The 24,598-nt window shown below is 43.8% G+C and overlaps 2 protein-coding genes across 3 annotated transcripts in view; both read right to left on the reverse strand.

The window, feature by feature from the left end:
- The window catches only part of CAMKK2 (calcium/calmodulin dependent protein kinase kinase 2), a 46,708-nt gene extending 45,850 nt beyond the window's left edge, over window positions 1–858 (reverse strand). Inside the window, exon 1 of the mRNA XM_032431328.1 lies at window positions 790–858. The gene's annotated coding sequence lies outside the window, so the exon portion shown is untranslated. The remainder of the gene's footprint in view (window positions 1–789) is intronic.
- A 7,829-nt stretch (window positions 859–8,687) lies between these two features.
- The window catches only part of ANAPC5 (anaphase promoting complex subunit 5), a 40,801-nt gene continuing 24,890 nt past the window's right edge, over window positions 8,688–24,598 (reverse strand). Inside the window, exons 12-18 of one of the 2 annotated variants that reach the window (XM_032431397.1) lie at window positions 23,335–23,470; window positions 20,040–20,114; window positions 17,609–17,730; window positions 17,058–17,165; window positions 16,827–16,974; window positions 9,420–9,582; window positions 8,688–9,017 (exon numbers count right to left, since the gene is read on the reverse strand). In XM_032431397.1, the coding sequence (XP_032287288.1) occupies window positions 8,806–9,017; window positions 9,420–9,582; window positions 16,827–16,974; window positions 17,058–17,165; window positions 17,609–17,730; window positions 20,040–20,114; window positions 23,335–23,470 (964 nt within the window). In that variant the 3' untranslated portion in view covers window positions 8,688–8,805. The remainder of the gene's footprint in view (window positions 9,018–9,419; window positions 9,583–16,826; window positions 16,975–17,057; window positions 17,166–17,608; window positions 17,731–20,039; window positions 20,115–23,334; window positions 23,471–24,598) is intronic. The other variant, XR_004302598.1, reaches the window with a different exon arrangement.

Genomic DNA, 24,598 nt, shown 5'->3' on the forward strand with positions numbered 1-24,598 from the left:
GGGGGGGGGGGGGGGGGGGGGGGGGGGGGGGAGAGCCAGGAAGAGCTCGAGGCTGGATAGGGTGGCATTCCAGGCACCGAGACCCAATGCCTAGCGGGGCTGGGCCCAGACTCCCCGCGTCCCCAAGAGTCAAGCAGAGGGTGCCGGTGAAGGCACCTCTCTGCACTCACTGAGTGCTGCGGACCGGAGGTAAATTAGGTCAAAAGGACCAGCCAGCGAGGTTCCGGAGGGCGGAGGCAGAGGGCCAACTAAGGGAGGCAAAGGTCCCCAGGCCCCGCAACTGCTGATCCAGGGTCCTGCCGCCTGGTGTTGGTCCAACCCACCAGGGCCTGGGTTTGCCCCCAACACAAGCGGGGTGCGGGGGTGGGGTGCTCAGAGTCCGGTGGCCCTCTCCTTCCCTGCACTCTGTAGCTTTCCCCACCTGTCAAACGCGAGAAGGTGGGCCTAGGCCGCCTCCAAGATCCTTGACTGCCCCGGCCCCGGGTGACATCGGTTCCAAACTCCGGGACCGCCCCTCCCACCCCCGGCCGGGCGCGGCCCAGCCAAGGAGGCCACCCCAAGGCCCCAGGCGCTCCGAGGACGCGGGGGAAGGGGCGCCGGGGGGCCGGGTCCCCCCACGTGGCGGGGCGTGGGGCGGCGCACGTGGGGTCCCCTCGGTGGAGGGAACCTGGGGCCGGCCTCAGGGCTTTGTCTTCAATCCCGGCAGCGGTCCCGCGCCCCGAGAAGGCGACGGCGCCCGGGGCTGCGGCGCTGCTTCCGCGGCCCGCGGCCCCGCTCCCGTCAGCTCACCTGGGCTCCGCGCCACCGCCGCCGCCTCCCGCGCTCTGCGCCCCCGGCTCGGCTCCGCTCGGCTCAGCGCGGCCGCGCGCTCCTCTCCGCGGCCCCGGCGGGCGCGCGGGGTTGGGGGGGCGGGGGCGGGAGGAGCCGCCCGGTCTCGGCTGGGGCGCGACGCCGCCGCGGGCTGCGCGAGGATTGGCCGCGGCCGCTGGAAACCCCGGCGCGGAGCCGCCCTCGGCGCGCCCCCGCCGGCTCGGCCCCGCGGCGGGGAGGGAGGGGAGGCGGGAGCCGGCGGAGGCGAAAGTAGCGGCGAGGCGGGGAAAAGGAGAAGAAAGGGGAGGAGGCGGAGGCGAGGGGAAGTGAGGCGGGGCCGGGAGCGGTCGGAGGAGGCCGCCGACCCGCTCGGAGGGGAGAGACTCGACGGGCGCCGGAGCGCGGGTTGCTGCGCGGCAACTTTGCCCCCGCCCGCGGCGCGCACCTGCCCCGGTTCTCCCCGCGGCGGCTGCGGCACCCTCCGGCAGGCCGGACGCGCCGGCAGCGCTCGCTTTGTTTGGCCAGACGCGAGGACTGCAGGGCGGCGGCTGAGTCGCGGAAAGTTCCCCAAGCCCGCGGGACAGCCGGGGTCCCGCCTAGCGGCCCGGCTGCCGTCCCGGGGCTGCTCCCTCTGCACCAGGCGCGGGGCGGTGGATGCGGCCTGGATTTCGGGTCACCACCCATTCGGGGAAACCCCTTTCCTCACCCGCTTCCCCACTGACCACTGCTCCGGGCCCGCCCTAAAGGCTGGGCAACGGTGTTCCTTTCCCACCCCCCACTCCACCCGGATGTACCAAACTGCACGAAACCCAATGAAGTTCTGGCTTTTCCCCAAGACTACTTAGATGCAAAAAAAAAAAAAAAAAGACTACTTAGATGCTTTTTGTGGAATACATCATCTTCTTCACAAACATTCTACCCCTTTGGGGCGCCCTCCTTTGCTGGAGCCTTAAGAGTGTGTTTAGTCCCCCAGCTGGGTAACGGCACTGCAGGGGGAGGGAGAGAGGAGACCTCAAAGGCTGCCTCACCCGCCGACCTTAGGTGGTTTCGAAACGCAGTCCTGACCCAAAAGATACCCAGGGGATGTCTCGCTGACCCTGCCAAGGAAACAAAAGGGAATCAAGAGTCCAGAGGGGAGTCAGGGGCCAAAGTAATTAAAGGCTCAAAGTCCTCTTGTGCTGGGTGGATTTCCAGTCCCCCTCAGTTTAGTATTTCCGTGCTGCAGGGGTGCTCACAGACAATTCAGAGCTTCCAACCGGATGACCACCATTTCTGATGTGACTCACCACTCACGCTTTTTTTTTGGTAATAGTGAAAGCCCGGAAACAACCTTCCTCAATGTTCATGGGGGGAATGGATAAACGAAATGTATAATGGCCATTTCATGGAATACTATGCAATAGTTCGAAGGAGTACATTAGCTCTATTTGTAAACACACACGGGAAGATCCCCAAACCAGAATGCTGAGTAAAAGAGCAAGTTGCAGAATACAATATGATGTACAATTTGTATTTTATTTTATTTTTTTAAAGATTTTATTTATTTATTTGACAGCGAGAGCAAGAGAGCACAAGCAGGGGGAACAGTAGAGGGAGAGGGAGAAGCATGCTCCCCGCCAAGCAGGGAGCCGGATGCGGGGCTCAATCCCAGGACCCTGAGATCATGACCTGAGCCAAAGGCAGACTTTTAACCATCTGAGCCACCCAGGCGCCCCTACAATTTGTATTTTAAAACCCCCACATAGTCTATCTTGTTCATGGACACATGCTTACATAGTGTTTTTTAAAAAGGTCAAAGGGGATTGAGTGTAAATTAAATTCATGACAATCTGCCACAAAGATGGAAGTAAGGGCAGAGAATGACAGGGAGCATAAGGAATGTTGGACAATTTTATGCCTTTTACTTATAAATGAATTCCAAGCAAATGGTGAAATGTTAATTCTGAATGGTGGATGCATAGTTCTGTATTTTTCTATATTTTGCTATTTTTTCCCCCAAAAATATATATTGGGGCTGATGGGGAACATTTTGTACATTTTGAATATTTTGACTCTATGTCAGGGGTCAGCAAACTTTTCCTGTAAAGGGCAGGAGAGTAAATATTTTAGACTTTGAAGCCATGTGGTTGCAACTTAGCTCTGCCATTCTAGCAGCCACAGACAAATGAATGGGTGTGGCTGTGTGCCAGTAAAACTCTTATTTGCAGACACTGAAAGTTCAATTTCATATAATTTTCACATGTCACAAAATATTATTGTTTTGATTTCTCTTCAACTATTTAAAGATGCATAAACCATTCTTAGCAGGACATATAAAAACAGGTGGCATGCCAGATTCAACCCATGTGAGCAATAGTTTGGCAACCCCTGCTTTACTAAAGAAACCAAAATAGATATTGGTTGATGTCTCTTCCTGTTACTTGTTAAAATATACCATTCTATATGTTACTAAATGGTCTATGTTTTATTAGAACGCTATAGCTAGCAGACAGAAACTTAGGTATACACACCTACAGCTGTGTAAAGGTAGAAGCCAATTATGTGAGAAAGGCAAGAAAGTGCCCATTCAAGTCCAAACTCTAGCCCAAGATCCACTTCTTTCTGGAAAAATTTCCTGAAATGTTACGACCAGGCCCTCCTTGACCTCTCCTCTCTCTGACCTCCTATAGCAAGGACCGTACCACATATTTGATGTTCAGCCACCAGCTGTCTCTATTCTTTCCTTTTCACGAATGGGTTCTGAATTGCCAGTAGAGCTATAAATTCCTGGGGGATCGATAAGTACCATATCTGAAACATCCGTTTACCTTCAGTGTTGTGGTTGAAAGCAGTGACTTTGGAGTCAAGATAGACCTAGCGCAAATCCCAGCTTTGCTAGTTACCGGGTCTGTGGCCTTGGCCTTGGACGGGGACTCTGGTTTCATCAGCTGTCAAATGAAGACAACCAACCTAGCTCACAGGTTCAGTGAGGTTTAAATACAACAATGTATGCAAAGTTAAAATAGCTCAGTACGTGGCACATTAAGTGCTCAGAGGCGCTATTAATATACTTACTACAGTGCTAAAAACTCCATTGATTATGTGCCTTTCTTATTAAAGTGAATTAGAACAAAGCAGAGGACATCGTAATTGCCTTTCGTTGACATTTGGCCTTCCTTATGATAGGAATCATTCCACTGAAGAAAACCATTTTCTTCTTAGAGATATGAAAATAAGAATTGGCTTTGCTTTTTGGGTTTTCTCCTCTAAGAACACTAGAAAAACCTATTCTAGGCAAACCGATCTTGTTGTCTTGACAACCCAGATTGCCAAGAAAATAAGTAAACAAAGCATCTGAATCTTATTTTTAAGAAAACTTAGTACAAGGAAGGGGCAGAAAAAGTAAGACTTAAAAATTATCTTACCCCCTAGGACAGCATCATAAGCTCCTGCCAAGGCTTTGTCTTTTCCTATAGGAACTGTTATATGTTCTACTCATGGTGTTGACTAGAATATTCCATCTCCCAAACCTTGAACATCCAGGTAGAGACAGCAGGATTAATCACACTGATAGGAGCGCCTGGGTGGCTCAGTTGGTTGGGCGACTGCCTTCGGCTCAGGTCATGATCCTGGAGTCCCTGGATCGAGTCCCGCATCGGGCTCCCTGCTTGGCAGGGAGTCTGCTTCTCCCTCTGACCCTCCCCCCTCTCATGTGCTCTCTCTCATTCTCTCTCTCTCAAATAAATAAATAAAATCTTTAAAAAAAAAAAATCACACTGATATACTTTATTAATTGAATTCCTTCCCATTCAACAGGAAAGTAGAAAAACACTGGCAAAAAAAAAGAAGTAAAGAAAAAGAAAGAGAGAGCCTGGGAAGTTTCCCTTCAATGAGCAGTGAGATTAAAATGTTAGTCCCAAGCATAAATAACAGCATAAAAGGAGAAGTCAGCGGGGACATAGATAAAGAAGCTCTTCATTTGTCTTAGATGTACTATGAGAAAGAAAAAAATTGGTGTAACCATCCAAAAACATCAGGGCAAAATAGAAAACACTCTGAGCAAGTAGAGTATTCAAGGCATGTAGGTCAACATGAAGGTGCTCCAGTGATGAGATTGAGAAGCCTGTCACACCTGGATGGAATCCCCACCAATCCAAACATTACAGTACTTTTCAAAACTCCAGAAACAGGGAGCTATAGGGTAATGCAGGAACTGGGATGGATTCCCATCTCTGCAACCTACCAGCTGTGTGACCTTGGGTGAGTGAATTAACCTCCTTATGCCTCAGTTTCTGCATCTGTTAAATGGGATGAATGCTATTGCCTACTGGGGCACCTGGGTGGCTCAGTCGTTAAGTGTCTGCCTTCGGCTCAGGCCATGATCACAGGGTCCTGGGATCGAGCCCCGCATCGGGCTCCCTGTTCAGTGGAGACCCTGCTTCTCCCTCTCCCTCTGCCCCTCTCCCCCAACCCCTGCTCATGTGCTCTCTCTCTCAATAGTAAAATCTTTTACAAAAATGCTATTGCCTATGTCTTAGGATTGTTGTAAAGATTAAATGTGTTAATATACTTAAATTACAACAGGGCAGGGGCGCCTGGGCGGCTCAGTCGTTAAGCGTCTGCCTTCAGCTCAGGTCATGGTCCCAGGGTCCTGGGATCGAGCCCCGCATTGGGCTCCCTGCTCCGTAGGAAGCCTGCTTCTCCCTTTCCCACTCCCCCCTGCTTGTGTTCCCTCTCTTGCTGTGTCTCTCTCTGTCAAATAAATAAATAAAATCTTTCACAAAAAAAAATTACAACAGGGCACTCTGTAAGTGTTAAGATATTTGTACCCACCTGCCCCAGGGCTAGAAATACTCAACACCAAATCTGCTGGTAGAGCTCCCACCATGGTCACCACCCTTTCCTCTCTGTAAGGTCTCTGGTAGAGACCTGAATGCCCACTGGCTATACAACTCAACTCCTTCCTCACCAAACCCTTTCCCCATTTAACCAAATCATTTAGTTATATTTCCATGTTAAGCCACCCATAATTACACAATTCCGACCTTTCCCTTCCCAGATGCTCCACCAGGAAAAAAGCCAATTAGCTGTAACCCAGACGGTCCTGTGTGTGTGTGGGGGGGGGGGGGTCACTCTGATGTTTCCAACTTTCCATTTAACCCACTATTCCTTCCTGGAGGAGAGAGCCTCAGCCAACAAATCTAAGTCACAGGTGGCAGCAGGCCACAGACTACATTAGCTTTGGATTCAGTTCTGCAAGGGTGAACGTGCAGACTGGGAGCAGGGTCAGGCAGGCTGGCTTCACGGGCGTGTAAACTGTGCCCCTTACTTGGTTTAATGCTCTATTTAATACAGGCTTTGTATTTTTACTTTGCACAAATTTTTACAAATTATGTAGCTGGTCCTGATCAGGTCTGATTTCTGGGGGTTTTTTTTGTTTTTTGTTTTCTTTTTTTTTTTAAAGATTTTATTTATTTATTTGAGAGAGAGAGAATGAGAGACAGAGAGCAGGAGAGGGAGGAGGGTCAGAGGGAGAAGCAGACTCCCTGCTGAGCAGGGAGCCCGATGTGGGACTCGATCCCGGGACTCCAGGACCATGACCCGAGCCGAAGGCAGTCGCTTAACCAACTGAGCCACCCAGGCGCCCCTGATTTCTGGTTTTTAATGTTGATACATGACGGGTCAGCTGAGCAACCTTGCCCCGTCTCTTGGACCTTCCTCTGCTGAGGCAGAGGGATTAAGATCACTTCTTAGACTGGAAAGACCATAGTTTAAATACAAGGACAAAAATGTACCAGATGAGAGAATATATTTGGAAGAATAAAAACAAACTGATGATTGTGGTTACTTCCTGGGAGGAAGAATCACTTTTTACTCTACAGCCCTTAAGAATATTTAATTTTTGCCATCTATATATATAACCTCTCAAAACCTTAAGATTTTTCAACATCAACACAACAATTACTGTCTCTGTCTCTACCCCGAGCCTCATTTCCAGAGCAGCTGTCTTTAGCCAACAAACGTACCCCATGAGTGGGAGTTGTTTTACACTGTTTCAAAGAGCTCTAGAGATAAATTATTTCCCATCAGAAGGTTTAAATTTAACAGAGAAAGAGCCAGTGATAGAAACTGCAAAATTTGGTTGGTTCCTTGTTGCTGTTTTGGATTCGAAACACGGTGATTTTCCTGTGAACAAACACCGAGGGATAAGATAAATTCACGGACAAAGCAATAACTGGTTCTGCTTAATTGCTGGGTTGAGAGATGTAAATTAGATACACTATATATTTGAGTGATAGCACCCATACACCTCTGAGCTTCAGACCCTTTCTTAATTTATAATCACCTTATTCATAACGAATTCCTAGACTTACTATCATCAAACCTCGTTTATACAGTTAGAGAAGAAATATACTCATGCAGAAGATATAAGAAAGCACATACCCAGAAAGTGATTGAAATAGGCTTCTCGTCGTTGGCCCAAAAACCATAAAAAGATCTTTTCCTTCTAGGGCACCTGGGTGGCTCAGTCAGTTAAGAGTCAGCTTTGGGGCACCTGGGTGGCTCAGATGGTTAAGCATCTGCCTTTGGCTCAGGTCATGATCCCAGGGTCCTGGGATCGAGTCCCACATCGGGCTCCCTACTCCTTGGGAGCCTGCTTCTCCCTCTGCCTCTCTCTCTCTCTCTGTCTCTCATGAATAAATAAATAAAAATCTTTAAAAAAAAAAAAAAAAGAGTCAGCTTTGGGCTCAGGGCATGATCCCAGGTTCTGGGACCGAGCCCTGCATCAGGCTCCCTGCTCATCGGGGAGCCTGCTTCTCCCTCTTCCTCTCTCCCTGCTTGTGCTCTCTCTCAGTCAAATAAATAAATAAAATCTTAAAAAAAAAAAAACAAACCTTTTCCTTCTTAACCTCAAGGACCAACATGTGCTTCCGAGCACACACAGGCACACCACAAAGCCCAGCTCAGTCCAACAAAGCAAGGAAGCTTCAGAAAGAAAATCCAAGCCTCAGAAAAACCTGTACCGACCCCCTAGAGATCCAGCAATACCCAAAAGAGCTGATGTCTGAGCATAGATGCTAAATGAATTCATGTGATGATGGAGAGTATGCACAGATTCTAATAAGATATTGGCAACTTTGCTCAGAGAGAACATAATCTTTAACGCTTGCACAGCGGTTTATCAAAAAGCACTGGTATCTTTTGCTATCAAAAAGAAAAGGGAGGGGCGCCTGGGTGGCTCAGTTGGTTAAGCGACTGCCTTCAGCTCAGGTCATGATCCTGGAGTCCCGGGATCGAGTCCCAGATCGGGCTCCCTGCTCGGCAGGGAGTCTGCTTCTCCCTCTGACCCTCCTCCCTCTCATGCTTTCTGTCTCTCATTCTCTCTCTCTCAAATAAATAAATAAAATCTAAAAAAAAAAAAAAAAAAAAAGGGAGGGGCGCCTGGGTGGTTCAGTTGGTTAAACGACTGACTTCAGCTCAGGTCATGATCTTAGAGTCCTGGGATCGAGCCCCATGTTGGGCTCCTTGCTCAGTGGGGAATCTGTTTCTCCCTCTCCCTCTGCCCCTCCCCGCTTGTGTTCCTCCTCTCTCAAATAAATAAATAAAATCTTTTTTTATTTTTTTTAAGATTTTATTTATTTGAAGAGAGCGAGCGAGAAAGAGAGCGAGCAAGCACAAGCAGGGGGAGCGGCAGGCAGAGGGGGAGGGAGAAGCAGGCCTCCCACTGAGCAGGGAGCCCGATGCAGCACTCGATCCAAGGACCCTGGGATCATGACCTGACCCAAAGGCAGATGCTTAACCAACTGAGCCACCCAGGCACCCCTAAATAAAATCTTAAAAAAAAAAGGGGGGGGGGAGAAAACAAATATGTATATTCTAGCAACAAAATAAGACAAACTAATCAGAATGCAGTTTATTGATCAGACATCAAATACATCATTTATATGGACGGAGGGGATGTAAACAAGTCCCAAATCTTCTAGTCTATATAGTGGATCAGCAGGGATGCTCTCACTAGAGATGATTTATCAAGGGCACCCCATGAGAGGGCAGTTCCTGATGCAGCTGCCGAAAGAGCATCGCACACCGGTTCCTCTCCTGGGTCTTCCCCAGTGTGTGGTAGAGTCTGGCCTGGAAGTAAACAACATCTCTGATTTGCTCTTTGCAGTCGACCTTTGCAAAATAGTTCTTGGCTTCATTGAGATTCTCGATGGCTGCCTCCAGAGCTGATGGAAAGTGGGAAAATACCACGCATGTTTAACTCAACATTCCACACATAATTTTCAAAACTTAACATCTACTTTTATTGATATAACATGTACCAGATAGTTTTGTATTCTACTCTTCGAGAAAAAAAAAAAAAACACTAGGGTGAGGTTTTTAAAAAGGTCTTTGGTCCCGATTTCCAGCCTGGGACCTGGTTCTGTAGAGTTAAAATAATGATTCACTTGCCCTCAAACTTCATACCAAGCATACTTGTCAAAGTACTTTAAATACAACATGACATTTTAACATATACTTGAGAACTTAAATACTGTCCCAAATTTAATGTCTTCCTTCTTCTGGCTCCTAAATTTAGTTTTTTTTTTCCACAGTAGTATTGCCTAGCAATCTGAATGGCTCCCTACCTTCTGCCTTCTTCGGTGGATCGTAAGAAGCTGCTGAAGCCACCTGGCACTTGGCCACCAAGAACATGGCGCGGCCTTTGTCCAGCACCGCCCCATCAGCCAAGATGGGTTCAATGGCCATGTGGAGAAGACTTAAGGCCTGCTCTGGGATTCCAAGAATGAGCTGAAAAAGAAACACTGTGGTACTGTACACATCCACATCCACGGCCCGTGACAGAAAAGGCTTCATTTCTGGCTCTTCTCTCCCGAAGGGCCATGTCTGGCTTATGCTCTCCCTGACGTGTACTACATTGAATATGCACCACACTCCTAGAAAACAATGTGTGACAATCTGATCTCAAATTATGATGGATACAGTAGGTAGTAGTTATTCACACTATAGAAAGGTTTTTGCCTTTACAAGAAGATTCAGAATCAATATCCTTTAGATTGGTGATTCCAAAGGGTCAAAAGGTCATCCTTGCTGTGTAAGAATCATTGGGAGAAGGGAAACCACTAAGAAAATAATTCAAAAGTATATAGTAAAATAAAACAAGAAACATCCATTTAACACAAAAGAAACAATAATGGAGGAACTGACGAGCAAAAAAGATATAAGACATATAGAAAAAAATAACAAAATAGAAGTCCTTTCAAATCCATAATTACATTAAATATAAATGAATTGAACTCTTCAATTAAAGGGCAGAGATTTGCACAATAGATTTGAAAAAAACATGATCCAACTATATGTTATCTACAAGGATACTCACTTTAGGTTAAAAGACACAAATAGGCTGAAAGTAAAAGGACAGAAAAGAGATATTCAATGCAAACAGTAACCAAAAGAGACCTGAGTGACTATTCTTATATCAGATAAAATAGACTTTAAATCAAAAACTGTTACAAAAGGGGCACCTGGGTGGCTCAATCAGTTAAGCATTCGACTCTTGGTTTCAGCTCAGGTCATGATCTCACAGTTATGGGATCAAGCCCCACATCGGACTCCATGCTCAGTGCAAAGTCTGCTTCAGATTCTTTCTCCCTCCCCCTCTGCCCCTCCCTGCTTGTGCTCTTGTGCACTCCCTCTCTAAAATAAACAAAATCTTTATTTATTTTTTTTTTTTTAAGATTTTATTTATTTGCGAGAGAGAGAATGAGAGACAGAGAGCATGAGAGGGAGGAGGGTCAGAGGGAGAAGCAGACTCCCTGCTGAGCAGGGAGCCCGATGTGGGACTCAATCCCGGGACTCCAGGATCATGACCTGAGCCGAAGGCAGTCGCTTAACCAACTGAGCCACCCAGACGCCCTAAAATAAATAAAATCTTTAAAAAAAAAAAAAAAAGTTACAAAGCTAAAAGACATTACACACTGATACAGGGTCAATTCATCAGAAGATACAATTATAAACACATATACACCAAACAATGGAACCCCAAAATATGTGAAGCAAAAACTGATAGAACTGATGGGAGAAATTGACACCTTAACAGTAATAGTTGAAGAGTTCCAGTACTCCACTTTCACTAAGGGAGAGAACAACTAGACAGAAGATCAGCAAGGAAACCGAAGACCCAAACAAGGCTACGAACCAACTAGCCATAACAGTCACTTGTTAGGGAGCACACTCTACCCAACAACAGCAGAACGCATATTCTTCTCAAGTACACATGGAACACCTTCCAGATAGATCATGTGTTATGTCACAAAAGAACACTCTAAATTTTAAAAGACTGAAATCATACAAAGTATCTTCTTTGATCACATGAAATAAAATTAGAAATCAATAATAGGGAATCTAGAAGATTCATAAATATATAGAACTCAACACATCTTTAAATAACCAATAGGTAAAAGAAGAAATCACAAGGGAAATTGGAAAATACTTTGAAAATACACACACAACATACCAAAACTTACAGGATGCAGTACTCAGAAGAAAATTTACAGCTGTAAAGGCATAAATTAAAAAAAGAAAAAAGATCTCAAATCAGTAAGTTGAACTTCCACCTTAAGAAACTTATAAAAAAAAAAAAGGGATGCCTGGGTGGCTCAGTCAGTTAAGCGTTTGCCTTCAGCTCAGGTCATGATCCCAGGGTCCTGGGATCGAGCTCCACAATGGGCTCCCTGCTCAGCAGAGTCTGCCTCTCCCTCTCCCCCTCCCTTCCCCACCCCCCTCATGTGCTCTCCTCTCTCTCTCAAATAAATAAATAAAATCTTAAAAAAAAAACAAAACACAACCCAGAAACTAAAAAAAGAGCAAACTACATCCAAAGCTGACAGAGGCAAGGAAATAATAAAGATTAGAGTGAAAATGAACAAAATAGGGGGTGGGAGGATAGGGTAACTGGGTGATGGACATTAAGGAGGGCACATGATATAATGAGCACTGGGTATTATATAAGACCGATGAATCACTGACCTCTACCTCTGAAACTAATAATACATTAGATGTTAATTAATTTAAATTTAAAAAAGAAATTTAAAAAAAGAAAAAAATGTTGACACATTAAAAAAAAAAGAAAATGAACAAAACAGAGAAAAGAAGAACAATAGGATCAATGAAACTAAAAGCTGGTTCTTGGAAAAGATCAAGAAAATTAACAAACTGTTAGCTAGACTGACCAAGAAAAAAAAAGAGAGAAGACTCAAATGACAAAAATCAGGAATGAAAGCGGGGAGTTAACTAATAACCTTACAGAAATAAAGAGGATTATATGAGAATACTATGAACAATTGTATGCGAACAAATTAGATAAATTAGATATAATGAACAAATTTCTAGAAAGATACAAATTACCAAAACTGACTCAAGGAGAAACAGAAAATCTGAATGGGGGGGCGCCTACGTGGCTCAGTCAGTTGAGCATCTGACTCTTGGTCTCAGCGCAAGTCTTGATCTCAGGGTCCTGAGTTCAAGCGCTGCGTTGGGCTCCACCCTGGGTGTGGAACCTACTTAAAAAAAAAATCTGAATGGACCCTTAACAAGTAAAGACACTGAATCAGTAACCAAAAAAACTTCCAAAAAAGAGCCCAGGACCACGTGGCTTCAATGGCAAATTCAAGAAACATTTAAAGAAGAATTATCACCAATCCTTCTCATTCTTCCAAAAAAACAGAAGAGCAGGGAACATTTCTTAACTCACGTTATGAGGCCACTATTACCCTAATATCAAAACAAGATAAAGATATCAAAAGAAAAGAAAACTACAGACCAATATCCCTTATGAAAACAGATGCAAAATACTAGCAAACCAAATCCAACAGCATATTAAAAGGATCATACACCATAACCAAGTATGATTTATCCCAAGAATGCAACAGTAGTTCAATATGCAAAAATCAATGTAAAATACTATATTAATAGAAAAAAGGGAAAAAAAACACACGATCTACTCAACTGAAACAGAAAAAACAAGGATGCCTGGGTGACTCAGTAGGTTAAGCGTTTGCCTTCGACTCAAGTCATGATCCCAGAGTCCTAGAATCGAGTCCCACATCAGGCTCCTTGCTCAACGGGGAGCCTGCTTCTCCCTCTGCCTGCCGCTCCCCCTGCTTGTGCACTCGTGCTCTCTCTCTTTCTCTCTGACAAATAAATAAAATCTTAAAAAAAAAAAAAAGAAACAGAAAACACATTTCACAAAAACCTAACACTTTTCATGATAAGAACAATGAGGAGTAGAAGGGAACTTCCTCAACCTAATACTGATGCATCAACGAAAAACCCACAGCTAACCTCATGCTTAACAATGAAAGACTGAAATCATCCCCCTAAGATCAGGGGCAAAAACAAGGATGTACACTCTTGCCACTTCTATTCAGCACTGTTCTGGAAGTTCTACACAGGCCAATTAGGCAAGAAAAAGAAATGAAAGACATTCAAATTGGAATGTAAGAAACACTCTATTTGCAGATGACATGATCTTATATATAGAAAACTCTAAAGAATTCTCAAAAACTTATAACAGGTATTAAACAACTTCAGCAAAGTTGCAGGATGTAAGATCAATATACACTAGCAATAAACAATCCAAAACTGAAATTAAATTTTTTATTAAGTTTTAAGAAGTATTTTATTTATTTATTCGAGGCAGGAGAGGAGCAGAGGGAGAGGGACAAGCAGACTCCGTGCTGAGCACGGAGCCCAATGCAGGGCCCAATCCCAGGACCCCGAGCTCATTACCTGAGCCGAAACCAAGAGTCAGATGCTCAACCAACTGCACCACCCAGGAGCCCCTCTTACTTCCTGATTTTAAGTTTAATACAAAGAGGGCACCTGGGTGGCTCAGTTGGTTGGGCGACTGCCTTCGGCTCAGGTCATGATCCTGGAGTCCCTGGATCGAGTCCCACATCGGGCTCCCTGCTTGGCGAGGAGCCTGCTTCTCCCTCTAACCCTCCCCCCTCTCATGTACACTCTCTCTCTCTCATTCTCGCTCTCTCAAATAAATAAATAAATCTTTAAAAAAAATAAATTTAATACAAAGATACAGTAATCAAAACAGTATGGTACTGGCATAAAGACAGATATATAGATCAAGAATAGAGTGCAGAAATAAACCCATATATCCATGATCAATATTTTTGACAAGGGTGCCAAGACCATTCAATGGGAAAAGAATAGTCTCTTCAACAAGTAGTGCTAGGACACCGGGATATCCATATGTGAAAAATAAAGCTGGATTCCTACCTCACACCATATACAAAAATTAACTCAAAATGGATCGAAGATATAAATGTAAGACCTAAGACTATTAAAACCCTATTCAGCAGGAAGAAGTTACAGAAGATGAGACCTTCCACCTTCAACAACCTTAAAGATTTAATGGTCAAAATTGTTCAGGGGGGAAATGATGAGGGAGCAAAAGGCTGGCTGAAGACAAAGCATAAGCTGACATCCTGCAACCTCCCCTCACCCCCACTCCTGGGTGGGACATGTGTGACATTCTTCCAGGAATCTCCCAACTATCTTAATGTTAATGCCTTGCTAGAGGGAAAAACAACCTTAACTTGACAATGGCAAGTCCTCCAGTGTCTTGAAGGTCCTCCTTAGCATATGAAAGTTCTCTTGAAACCTCCCTTTCCCTTACCTCCCACAACCCCAGAGTATATAATCAGCCACCCCTCACAACCCACGCAGCGGCTCTTTCTGCCTATGGGTCCTGTCCCCGAGCTTTAATAAAATCACCTTTTTGCACAAAAAACCCTTACAAGGAAATATAGGTATAAATCTTCATGAACTTGGATTATGCAAGTTTCTTTTTCTTTCTTTCTTTCTTTCTTTTTTTTTTTTTTAAAGCTCCCACTTACTTATTTGAGAGAGAGAGAGGGAGAGAGAGCATGAGAGGGGAGAGGGTCAGAAGGAGAAGCAGACTCCCTGTGGGACTCAATCCCAGGACTCCAGGATCATGATCTGAAGGCAGTTGCTTAACCAACTGAGCCACCCAGGTGCCCCGTAAGCAACAGTTTCTTAAGTAGAATACCAAAAGCGTAAGCAACAAAAGAAAAAAAGGATGAATTGGATTTCATTGAAATTAAAAACTTTAGTGCATCAAAGGTCATGATCAAGAAAGTGAAAAGACAACCCAGAGAACAGAACATACTTGCAAATCATCTATCTGATAAGGGTCTAGTACTCAGAATATACAAAAACAATCTTATAACTGAACATCAGAAAGACAATAACCCAACTGAAAAATGGGTAAAGGACTTAGACGTCTCCAAAGAACATACACAAATGGCCAATAAGCACATGAAAAGATGTTCAATATCATCAGTTATTAGAGAAACGCAAATCAAAACCACAATGAGATAGAACTTTACACTAGGTTGGGCATAATAAAAAAATGGGAAATAACAAGTGCTGGCAAGGACATAGAGAAACCAGAATCTTCATACATTGCTGGTGAGACTATAAGATGGTGCAGTCACTGTGGAAAACAGTTTGGTGGTTCCACAAAAAGTTAAACATGATAATTCTATCATATGACCCAGCAATTCTACTCCTAAGTGTATCCAAGAGAAATAAAAACATATATCCACACAAAAACTTATACATGAAGTTAAAAGCAGCTATTCACAATAGCTTACCCAAATGTCCATCAACTGATGAATGGATAAATGAAATGTAGTCTATCCATCTAATGAAGTATTATTCCGCCATTAAAAGGCATGGACACCTGCTACAACATGAATGAATCCTGAAAACATTACGCTAAGTGAAGAAGCCAGACTACATAAGGCCAGATATTGTATGATTCCATTTATATGAAATATCCAGAATAGGCAAACCCACAGAGGCAGAAAGTAGATTGAAAGTAGGTTGCCAGGGGCTCAAGGTGAGGGGGAAATGAGGGTGACTACTTAATGGGCACAAGGTTCCTCTTCGGAGTGATGAAAATATTCTGGAATTAAATGGTGTCAATGGTTGCAAAACACTGTAAATATCCTTAAAACCACTGAATTGTGCCCTTTAAAATGATTAAAACAGTAAATTTTTTATGTGAATTTTATCTTAATTAAGAAAAAATCACTAGAGGGGCGCCTGGGTGGTTCAGTCGGTCAAGCATCTGCCTTCAGCTCAGGTCATGATCCTAGGGTCCTGGGATCGAACCCCACATCGGGCTCCCTGCTCAGCAGGCTCCCCACTTCTCCCTCTCCCACTTCCCCTGTTTGTGCTCTCTGTCAAATAAATAAATAAAATCTTAAAAAAAAAAAAAAAAGAAAGAAAGAAAGAAAAGAAAAAATCACTAGAGAAGCTGGAAAGGAAAACATTAGATTCCTGTGCTCCTTCCATAGAGATTCTGACTCCATGCATTCAAGGCAAGGCCAGATATATAGATATTTTTAAAATCTTCCCAATTAACTCTAATGCATGGTTTGGGGAATCTCTGCTTTAAGTTAGTAAATTCCTCTAGTGCCAGTGAGTTCAAAATGCATTCATTCACTAAATATTTATTAAAAGCCTACTATGTGTACATCTTACTCTGTGCCAGAGATCACAGCAGGGAGAAAACAAAGTCCCTTTCTCAAAAGCCTTTATATTCCTCAGGGGGAGACAGAGAGCAAACATAAAATACAATTTAATTTCCAAAAGCTTTCAATGAACACACAAATTCCTCATTTCTTTATTTATCCCCTTATTAATCAAGCGTAGCTCTGGGCCAGCTAAATCATTAATATGATGCTAGTGTCCTCAATGAAAAGGTGCATCCCCTTTCTTAAAGACGCCAGTGCCACCGGGAGGGGTCAGCTTGCCACGCAGTTCGCAGCTTCAGACTTCCATGCGGGGCTTGACGACGAGACTACATTCCCAGACTTCAATATTAAGAAGTCAAAGCTCATTATTATCCTTTTCAAAACCAAAAAGTAGTAACAGACTCACCAGTTCTTGAGCACAAATATGTGCTATAAAAACAGAGATCAGCTTACCTGAGCAAAAGCCAAGTTCAGCACTGTTTCGGAGGCCAAGTACTGTAACCGGTACTCCTTGGAGAGGGCCAGGGCCTGCAGAAGCACGGGCAGCGCGATGGTGGGGGAGGAGGACCGCCAGTACAGCCCTGCGACAGATAACAGGACACTGCCCACAAAGAGAAAGACATGGAATGAGAATATCCGGCGCAAAGGTCCACCTACAGCAGATGCTTGAGAGACCTCCCTTACCTGATCACCATTTCTGTGTTCCTGATTTTCTGACAATGAATCAACAATTTTTGTAAAAGCTTGTGCGCCTCTGACATTTGGTTCTGAGCTTGTAGTACAATTGCTTTCCTGACACAGAAACAATATAAACAAAATGGTTATGCTGATGTTTTGTAAGTCAAGTCGCTTTGAGGGTTAGAGTCTCTATTTCCTCAATTAGACTGTGAACCTCCCACAGGGAAGAACTTTGCCTGATATAATTTTTGTTAAAAGAGGAAAAAAAGTGTGTGTGTGTGTAAGCACATGTGTATACACCTACCCACACACACACATGCAAGAACAAAAATGTCTGGAATTATCAGTATCAGAACGTTAGTGATTATCTCTGGGTGATACTTATTTTGTCCATTTTACTCATCTGTATTTTCTAATTTCCCAGAATAAATAGGTAATAAATAGGAAAAAAAGTTTTTTCCTAAGTTAAAATTAATACATTAACTTTAATTAAACAAATAAGAATAAAGGCATTTGAGAATCACTTCATCCTGGGGTTGGAGTTTTCAGTCTCTTACCTGTATACACCCTCTATGCTATTAAGAGCTGTGATTCCTGTAACAAGTGAATCAGCCAAATGGTATTTGCCATCATTCATTGCTCTGTCAAACTGTATTTTTTGATCACATAGCATCCATAACTAATAAGAAAAAAAAAAAAACAAGAACAAAATGACAAGGGTTCACCTCGTTATTCAACAGAAATATAAAAATATTTTGGCTTGCTTAGCAAGTATTCTTACAATTCATACGCATTTTTTTGAGATTTAAAAATTTTTTTATAAATATTTCAAGGATGTGAAAAAGCACTAAGAATAAAAAAACACATGTGTGCCAATCACCAACTTTGTCAAACCACAATTTTGCTTTATTTGCTTCAGATACTATCACACACTATTGAAGTTCTTTGCAAATTCCATTCCCCTCTTTCTTTGCCCAAAGTAAGCACCGGATTTAATGTTTATCACTCTCATTCATGTTTTTATACTTCTACAGCATATATTCTTACCCTTAAACAATGTATAGTATGATCCCGTATTTTTTTTCTAATAAAAATTAGAAGGATTTTTGATTTCCAAGCTTTCTAAGAAAGAGAAGTCAATGCAACCAACAGAAAATTAATAAATTTACAACAAGCTTAAGTAATTTTGTTACATAAATTAACCCATTTATTATAGGCTAGCAGTGTTTCAAATGATAGAGCTTCTACCCCGTCTTTCACTTTCGATTCCTTCAGATGTTCCTGTGAGGGCAGAAGGGGTGCTGTAGGTCGGGGCCACCTCCCCACCCCCAGCTGCGGTTTACATGCAGGAACCATAGGTGTCAGATCCCCACAGCTCCTCTTTTCATCTCGGTTTTGCCACAGAAGGAGCAAGTTTCCTTGGCGTGCTGGCTTATTTCAGTCTCGCTCACCATTTTCCTGAGGGAGGCACCATAACGGGGTCCGATATGTACCAATGATTCCAACCTTCTTGGTGCATTTAGCCCAGAGAGCAATCTTGTACGTTTTTAAATTTTGTATATAGTAAATACTATCATACTCTATGTATCCTTTGACAACTTGCTTTTAAGCTCAACATTATTTTTCTGGGACTTACACATGTTCATACAAGTAGCTCTAGTTTATCCTTTTCACTGATGAATAGTTTTCAATTACATGAATATGCGACAACTTATCCATTCTCATGTTGATGAGTATTTAGGTAGGACCAATTTTTCACTCTTCTGAACAAGGCTGCAATCAACATCCTCATACATCTCTCCTGGTGCAAGAGTTTATCTACAGCAAGCGGTGGGAAGGCAGTCATAGGACATCCACACCTTCATTTTAATGTAGTGCCCATTCGTTCTTCCAACAGGTTCTACGGATTCGCACCCCGCCCCCCCCCCCCCAGGAGCACAGGACACTACTTGTCACTCCTCGTCCTCACCAACACTTGGTGCTGTCAGGTATTTTACCGTTGGTCAATCTGATGGGTATGAAATATCTCATTATTGTTTTCACTTGTATTTCCCTGATTGTCAGTCAGGCTGAGCATCTTGTTATGTATCTATTGGCCGTAGATGTTTTTTCGGTGAACTGTGAATTAAATTCTTTTTTTTTTTTAAACAACTAGAACTATAACCAAAACTATTCCATCGCATTAGCACTGCCACAGAACCACACTTAACTCTCCCTTCCCACGTGACCCATAGGTGCTTTCCCCTGTCTTCTCTTCTGTTTGCGTACCACCTTTGCAGCTGGGTCCTTTGAGTTCGGATCACAGCCTGCTGAGACCCCAGCACATTTCACATGCAGATGGGTAGCCACAGCATATCCAGTGCGGTGGAGCCAACAATCCCTGGGAGTGGCAGCTCAGGGACCAGCAGTAGATTCCCAGGCCATGATCTCTTAGGGTTTCAAATTCTCAAATCCATTGCTGACTAAACTTGGTAAGGGAAAGAAGGGACCAGTATAACAGCTTTCCCAGCCCCACTAGAGACAGACATCAGTGCAATAAGGAACAGGGGGCCTGGGAGTGCTTTATAAAATTAAATTCCCTCTGGGACAACATCTTCCCAAAAGGTCATTTAATTCTGGGAGGAAAAGACTAGAGTTGCCAAGTAAGGGACACAACACCAAACTGAGACGTAATTCTTCATCTATCCATAGACAGAGATGATCCATACAGTTAGAGATATAAGGAATACTACCTTAAAACCATAAAGACAGGAAGAAAAAAGTTCCCTAAATAAATCTTTAAATCTTTTATCAGAGTTTATTTCTCTGCCCTAACAGAGCTTACAGAGTCTGGTACGTACCTATATTCACCTCAATGCACAGATGACACAGAAAGGAACCAAGACACAAGAAACTGAGGGGAGACCCTAAAATATTCTGCTTTGACAACAATACAGTAAAAACCATCTCTTTGGAAATAAATCCAATGCCATGCAAAAGGCAGATTACCTGGGCATGCTGACTATTAGGCGGGAATCGTTCCTTCAAGTGCTTTAACACTTCCGAAGCTGCAGCAAAACAGCCCTAAGTAGAAACACACGGTTCGATGAGCACACCTGTGTTGAAACCACACCTGCTACCCCACTCACAGGATGTCACTATGATTCACCTGTTTGTGGTGCTGTACCCTGGAAGGCACGAGCCAGAGACTGCCATACATCAAGGGATCTTTTTTTTTAAGGTTCTAGCATATTTTATTTGTTCATTAAAAAATTTTTTTAAATTACACATGTAATGCATGTTCATTCTAGGAAAAAAACTTAAAAATAAATGTAAACAATAAGAAAAAGACCAATTTCAATCTCACCAAAGATAATCACAAGAATGTTTTGGCACATATCCTTCTAAATTTCTCTTATGCACATAAATAAACACATACACGTTTTCTAAAAACAGGTATACATGCTATTTCTGTAAATTGCCTATAACACTGTGTACTACATGGTAGACACTCAATAAATATTTTTTGAACGAATCAATCTTTCCAGTGTTCACAAATACAAAGCTGTATCATCATAGTATGTTATTAGGTAAATAAACTATGACACATCAAAATAACCCCCTAGTGTGGGATAATTTTGTCCATTTTAAGAATGCCACAGTGAATATCTTGGTGCATATATCTTTACATAGTTGTCCACCTGTCCAGTCATTTCCTTAAGATAAGACCTTTGAAATAAAACTGGCTGGTCAAATGGTAGGCATTCCGAAGCCCTGATATAAATTACTAAACCACCCTCCAGAAATGTGCCAAGAACTTTCATACCAGCACTCTATGCCTTTCTCCCACCACAACAGTTAAGGATTGCCTCTTTGGTGAAACTAGTATTTCACTGTATTAATCTGAATTTCTTTAATGACTAGATTGAAAACTTTTTCATGTTTTTGGGTCATTTTTTTTTTTTTATGTGAATACACTTTCATGGGGTTTTTTTGTACCCTTATGTCATTGGAATGTTTCTTATTGACTCCAAAAGCTTTTCAATTTGTCCCAATCCTTTGATTAGGTGAAATGTCTTCTGTCTATATAGAAGTTCAATTAGACTGCAAGTGAACTTTTATTTGAAGTGAATTAAGTGGAAATTACATTGAATTATAATAAAAGGTCAATAATCTTTTTATTCTTATGATTTTTAAATGACCAATCTTGCCAACTATTTTCATGACTGCCCCAGTGAGTTGGGCATGTAGGTTGAGATGGGTTGTCAAACCTGTAGGCCAAGTAGAGAGACACACACTGCGGTATCCCCCCAAACATTCCCACTGTGACCTGCCCCTCCTGAGGCTGGGAGAGTTAGGATATCAGATGGTCTTAGAATTATACAAAAATAGCAAGGGGGCTGGCTGTCTTAGTGCTCCCTCTGGGTTTCAGGAGGAAGGTCAGAAACAGCAATTCAGACCTTCTAACTTCTTTGTAGGTTCGCCCACGCCCCAGTCACTGCCACACCAAAGTGCAGCATCCAGTTTATTTGGAGATCAATTTCAGAACACAATCCGAAGCACACATAAAGGAAATAAAGGAGCAAATGGAGATGCATGATAAAGCTGCCTTCTCCACCGTTGGCCAAGCTTAATTTCCCAGGGGCCTATCTAACCTATACAATTAAAAATGTGACAATCATCAGCCCTGTGGGTATAGCTACCTGGTTGATGTTCTAGCACTAGCAAGGTCTTAAGAAGGCAGGTTGAGGAAAGGGGGGAAGGGACTGAAATGAAACAGAGAGGCCACTGCTTATCTCCTCACAGTGCAATTCGAAGGCTTCACAACACATCCTGGCCACGAGCCAGGCAATGATGGCGTCAGCAGCTTCTTCACATAAGCCCGGGGATATAAGGGACATGAAGATGGAAACACCAATACAGATCCAAAGAGCAGGAAAAATCTCCCAGGAAAAATCAAAGAACTCTAATAACTGGCCTTGGAGAAAGTTTCAAAGCTTGAGTATCGAGCCAAGACCAAGATTTTTGTAAAGTAGTTTTTCAGTCCAGCAGGAAAAAAAAAAAAATCATTTCTACCCTACATAACTCAAAGAGAGCTGAAAGGAAATTATTCAGTTTAAGGCTGGGGTCAGTGGGGAGAATCTGACTTCAAAAAGCCATATGGGGAAACTTAAAGTGGGTGAATTGTATAGCATGTGAATTTTATCTCAAAAAAGTTGTTGGAGGAGAAAAGTCGCACGAGGTTCACACCAAATACCTAACTGAAGGTTCATTGACTCATCCATTATCAAATGCTCCACTTAACCACGGGACCAGGAAAGGAAAAGAGGATATGTTTAGAGGTTCCATCAAGAGGGGGAGAAAAACCAAGAAAGTGATGAACGTGCAGCTTCCTGCGGGAAAGCAAACAGCACGTGCAGCTGGACGCTGTTCTGACATCACGGGAGCCGATGTGATGCTTCCCAGGTGCAGGAAGAGGGCAGCTGATGAAGGTGCACGTGGGACGCAGCCAGAGCCCATCCATCCCCTTTGTCTCCACAGATACCTAAAGGACTGTCAAATGCTAAAATACGTTTAGTGGGGGGAAGTATTTATAGACTTCTGAAAGGGGTGGACACCATCCAAAGATCTTTAGGCTGCAGATTAGGGAATACTGAGTGCTATGATACAACCTAACAATAATCTAACAGTAATGGACACCACAGACAAGTGGAGAAAGCTGTATGATCAAGGAAATGCACGTATAGCCAAGGCAGTGTTTAGTGAGCTAGAGGGCTTGGGTAAGAGGTTTCCCTGACTTCTTTTCCATGAAAGAAGACATTTTGGAGCAAAGGAGAGAGAAAGCCTAGAGCAGCAGGAGACCCTTTCATCAATCCCCTACAAAGAGAATCATGTAAAATGACTTGGGCTGTAAGTCAAGGTTACATCCAGTTCCCACTGTCCCTTTTTGGAGTAAATCAGACTTGTGTTGGAGACTTAACATTAACTGGTGTGGCTTTCCCGTCTCCTATAAACATACATAGCTCTACTACCTTAAATTTCAAAGACTCCTTTTTATTCCATTTGCTACATGGAAATAGCTGACCTCTTATTCCCTTTGTCAATGCAAAGAGATCCCAAGTTCAACAAACTTTATAGACTCCACACCCCATTTCCACCAATGGGATTTCACTCTTTCAGCGCCCCCTGCATCCAACCAGGCCTGACCCAGACACATCCAGTGCTTTTCTGAAGCAGCAGAGGGAAGAAGACACGGTGGAGCCTCCATTGCTCCCGAAGCACGCAGGCCCAGCTACCTGCCTACCTGCTCTGCGTGCAGCTCTGCGAGATGGCAGAGGGCGACGGCAAATGACTCCGTGTTGTTCTGCTGCACGCCCGCGTTCACGGACTCCAGGCTGTTCATGCTCAGCAACATCTGGGCCTGCTGCAGTGCCATGGTGCTGGGTGGGGACACGGACAGGAATCCCCTTCAGTCAAGAGACCCAGGGTGCCCCTCGGCCACATCCCACAACTATCTTGAGTGGAAATGGAAGGAAATGAAGTCCCCCTGCAGGCTCTGGCTTAGGGGGAGCGGCCACCTCCCACCCTCAGCACAAGGAAAGCAGAAACGCACCCTGGGTGCGCAGCCCCAAAGGAAACATGTGGTGGTTACGGCGCAACCGGGAGCTCCAAGCTCCAGACCCCTGGACTGCCTCTAATTTCCCTGTGGTCACAGTGTGTTAATTAGTTTTCACGGATAAATTCAGACCTGATGCCATCCATCCTGGCACCAGCTGCTCTGGCAACGTAAGCGGCGGCCAGTGTCTGCAGCTGTCTCAGAGCACATCATGCCAAAAAATGATCTCAAGTATACAAAAACAAGACTGGTAGAGGAGGTGCTTCCTTTCATTATTGAATTCCTAGGAATAGCAGATTGTCTAGGTAGAAGGTGGGGTAGTGACAGGGCTCCAGGATTAAAAACCTGGTTCAGAAGGGTACTTCCAAGCTAAAGAAGGCCAAATGGAAAATTAAACTTGAGGCCGGAGATACTCTAGAGAACACACCTCGGCTAACAGGGAAGCACAACCCAAGCAACTGTGGCCCCTGCCTGCCAGGGACAGGAAGAGAGATTCCGGTCTCGGATCACAGGGGCATAGTGCTTGGAGTCACAGGACCCGGGTGTGAGTCTCGGCTCTGTCACTGTTAATGACATTTGTGATCTTGGGCAGATCAGATGTGTGAACCTTGGTTTTCACATTCTAGAATGGAGCTCACCTACAAGTTACCTCACAGGGCAGTTGGAAGGAGCAAATAAGAATGAGCACAGGAAAGAACTTTACAAAGTCTATGCAAAGTACAAAGTGTTTTAAAACTATAAGCATCTTCTTTAATCTCCTGCATGAACAACTTTCATCAAAGGGGAAAATGACTTGGGGCGCCTGGGTGGCTCAGTTGGTTAAGCGACTGCCTTCAGCTCAGGTCATGATCCTGGAGTCCCTGGATCGAGTCCCGCATCGGGCTCCCTGCTCGGCAGGGAGTCTGCTTCTCCCTCTGACCCTCCCCTGTCTCATGTGCTCTCTCTCATTCTC

This window comes from Phoca vitulina, unplaced genomic scaffold (genome assembly GCF_004348235.1).
Source record: "Phoca vitulina isolate PV1807 unplaced genomic scaffold, GSC_HSeal_1.0 scaffold46, whole genome shotgun sequence".
Lineage (NCBI taxonomy): Eukaryota > Metazoa > Chordata > Mammalia > Carnivora > Phocidae > Phoca > Phoca vitulina.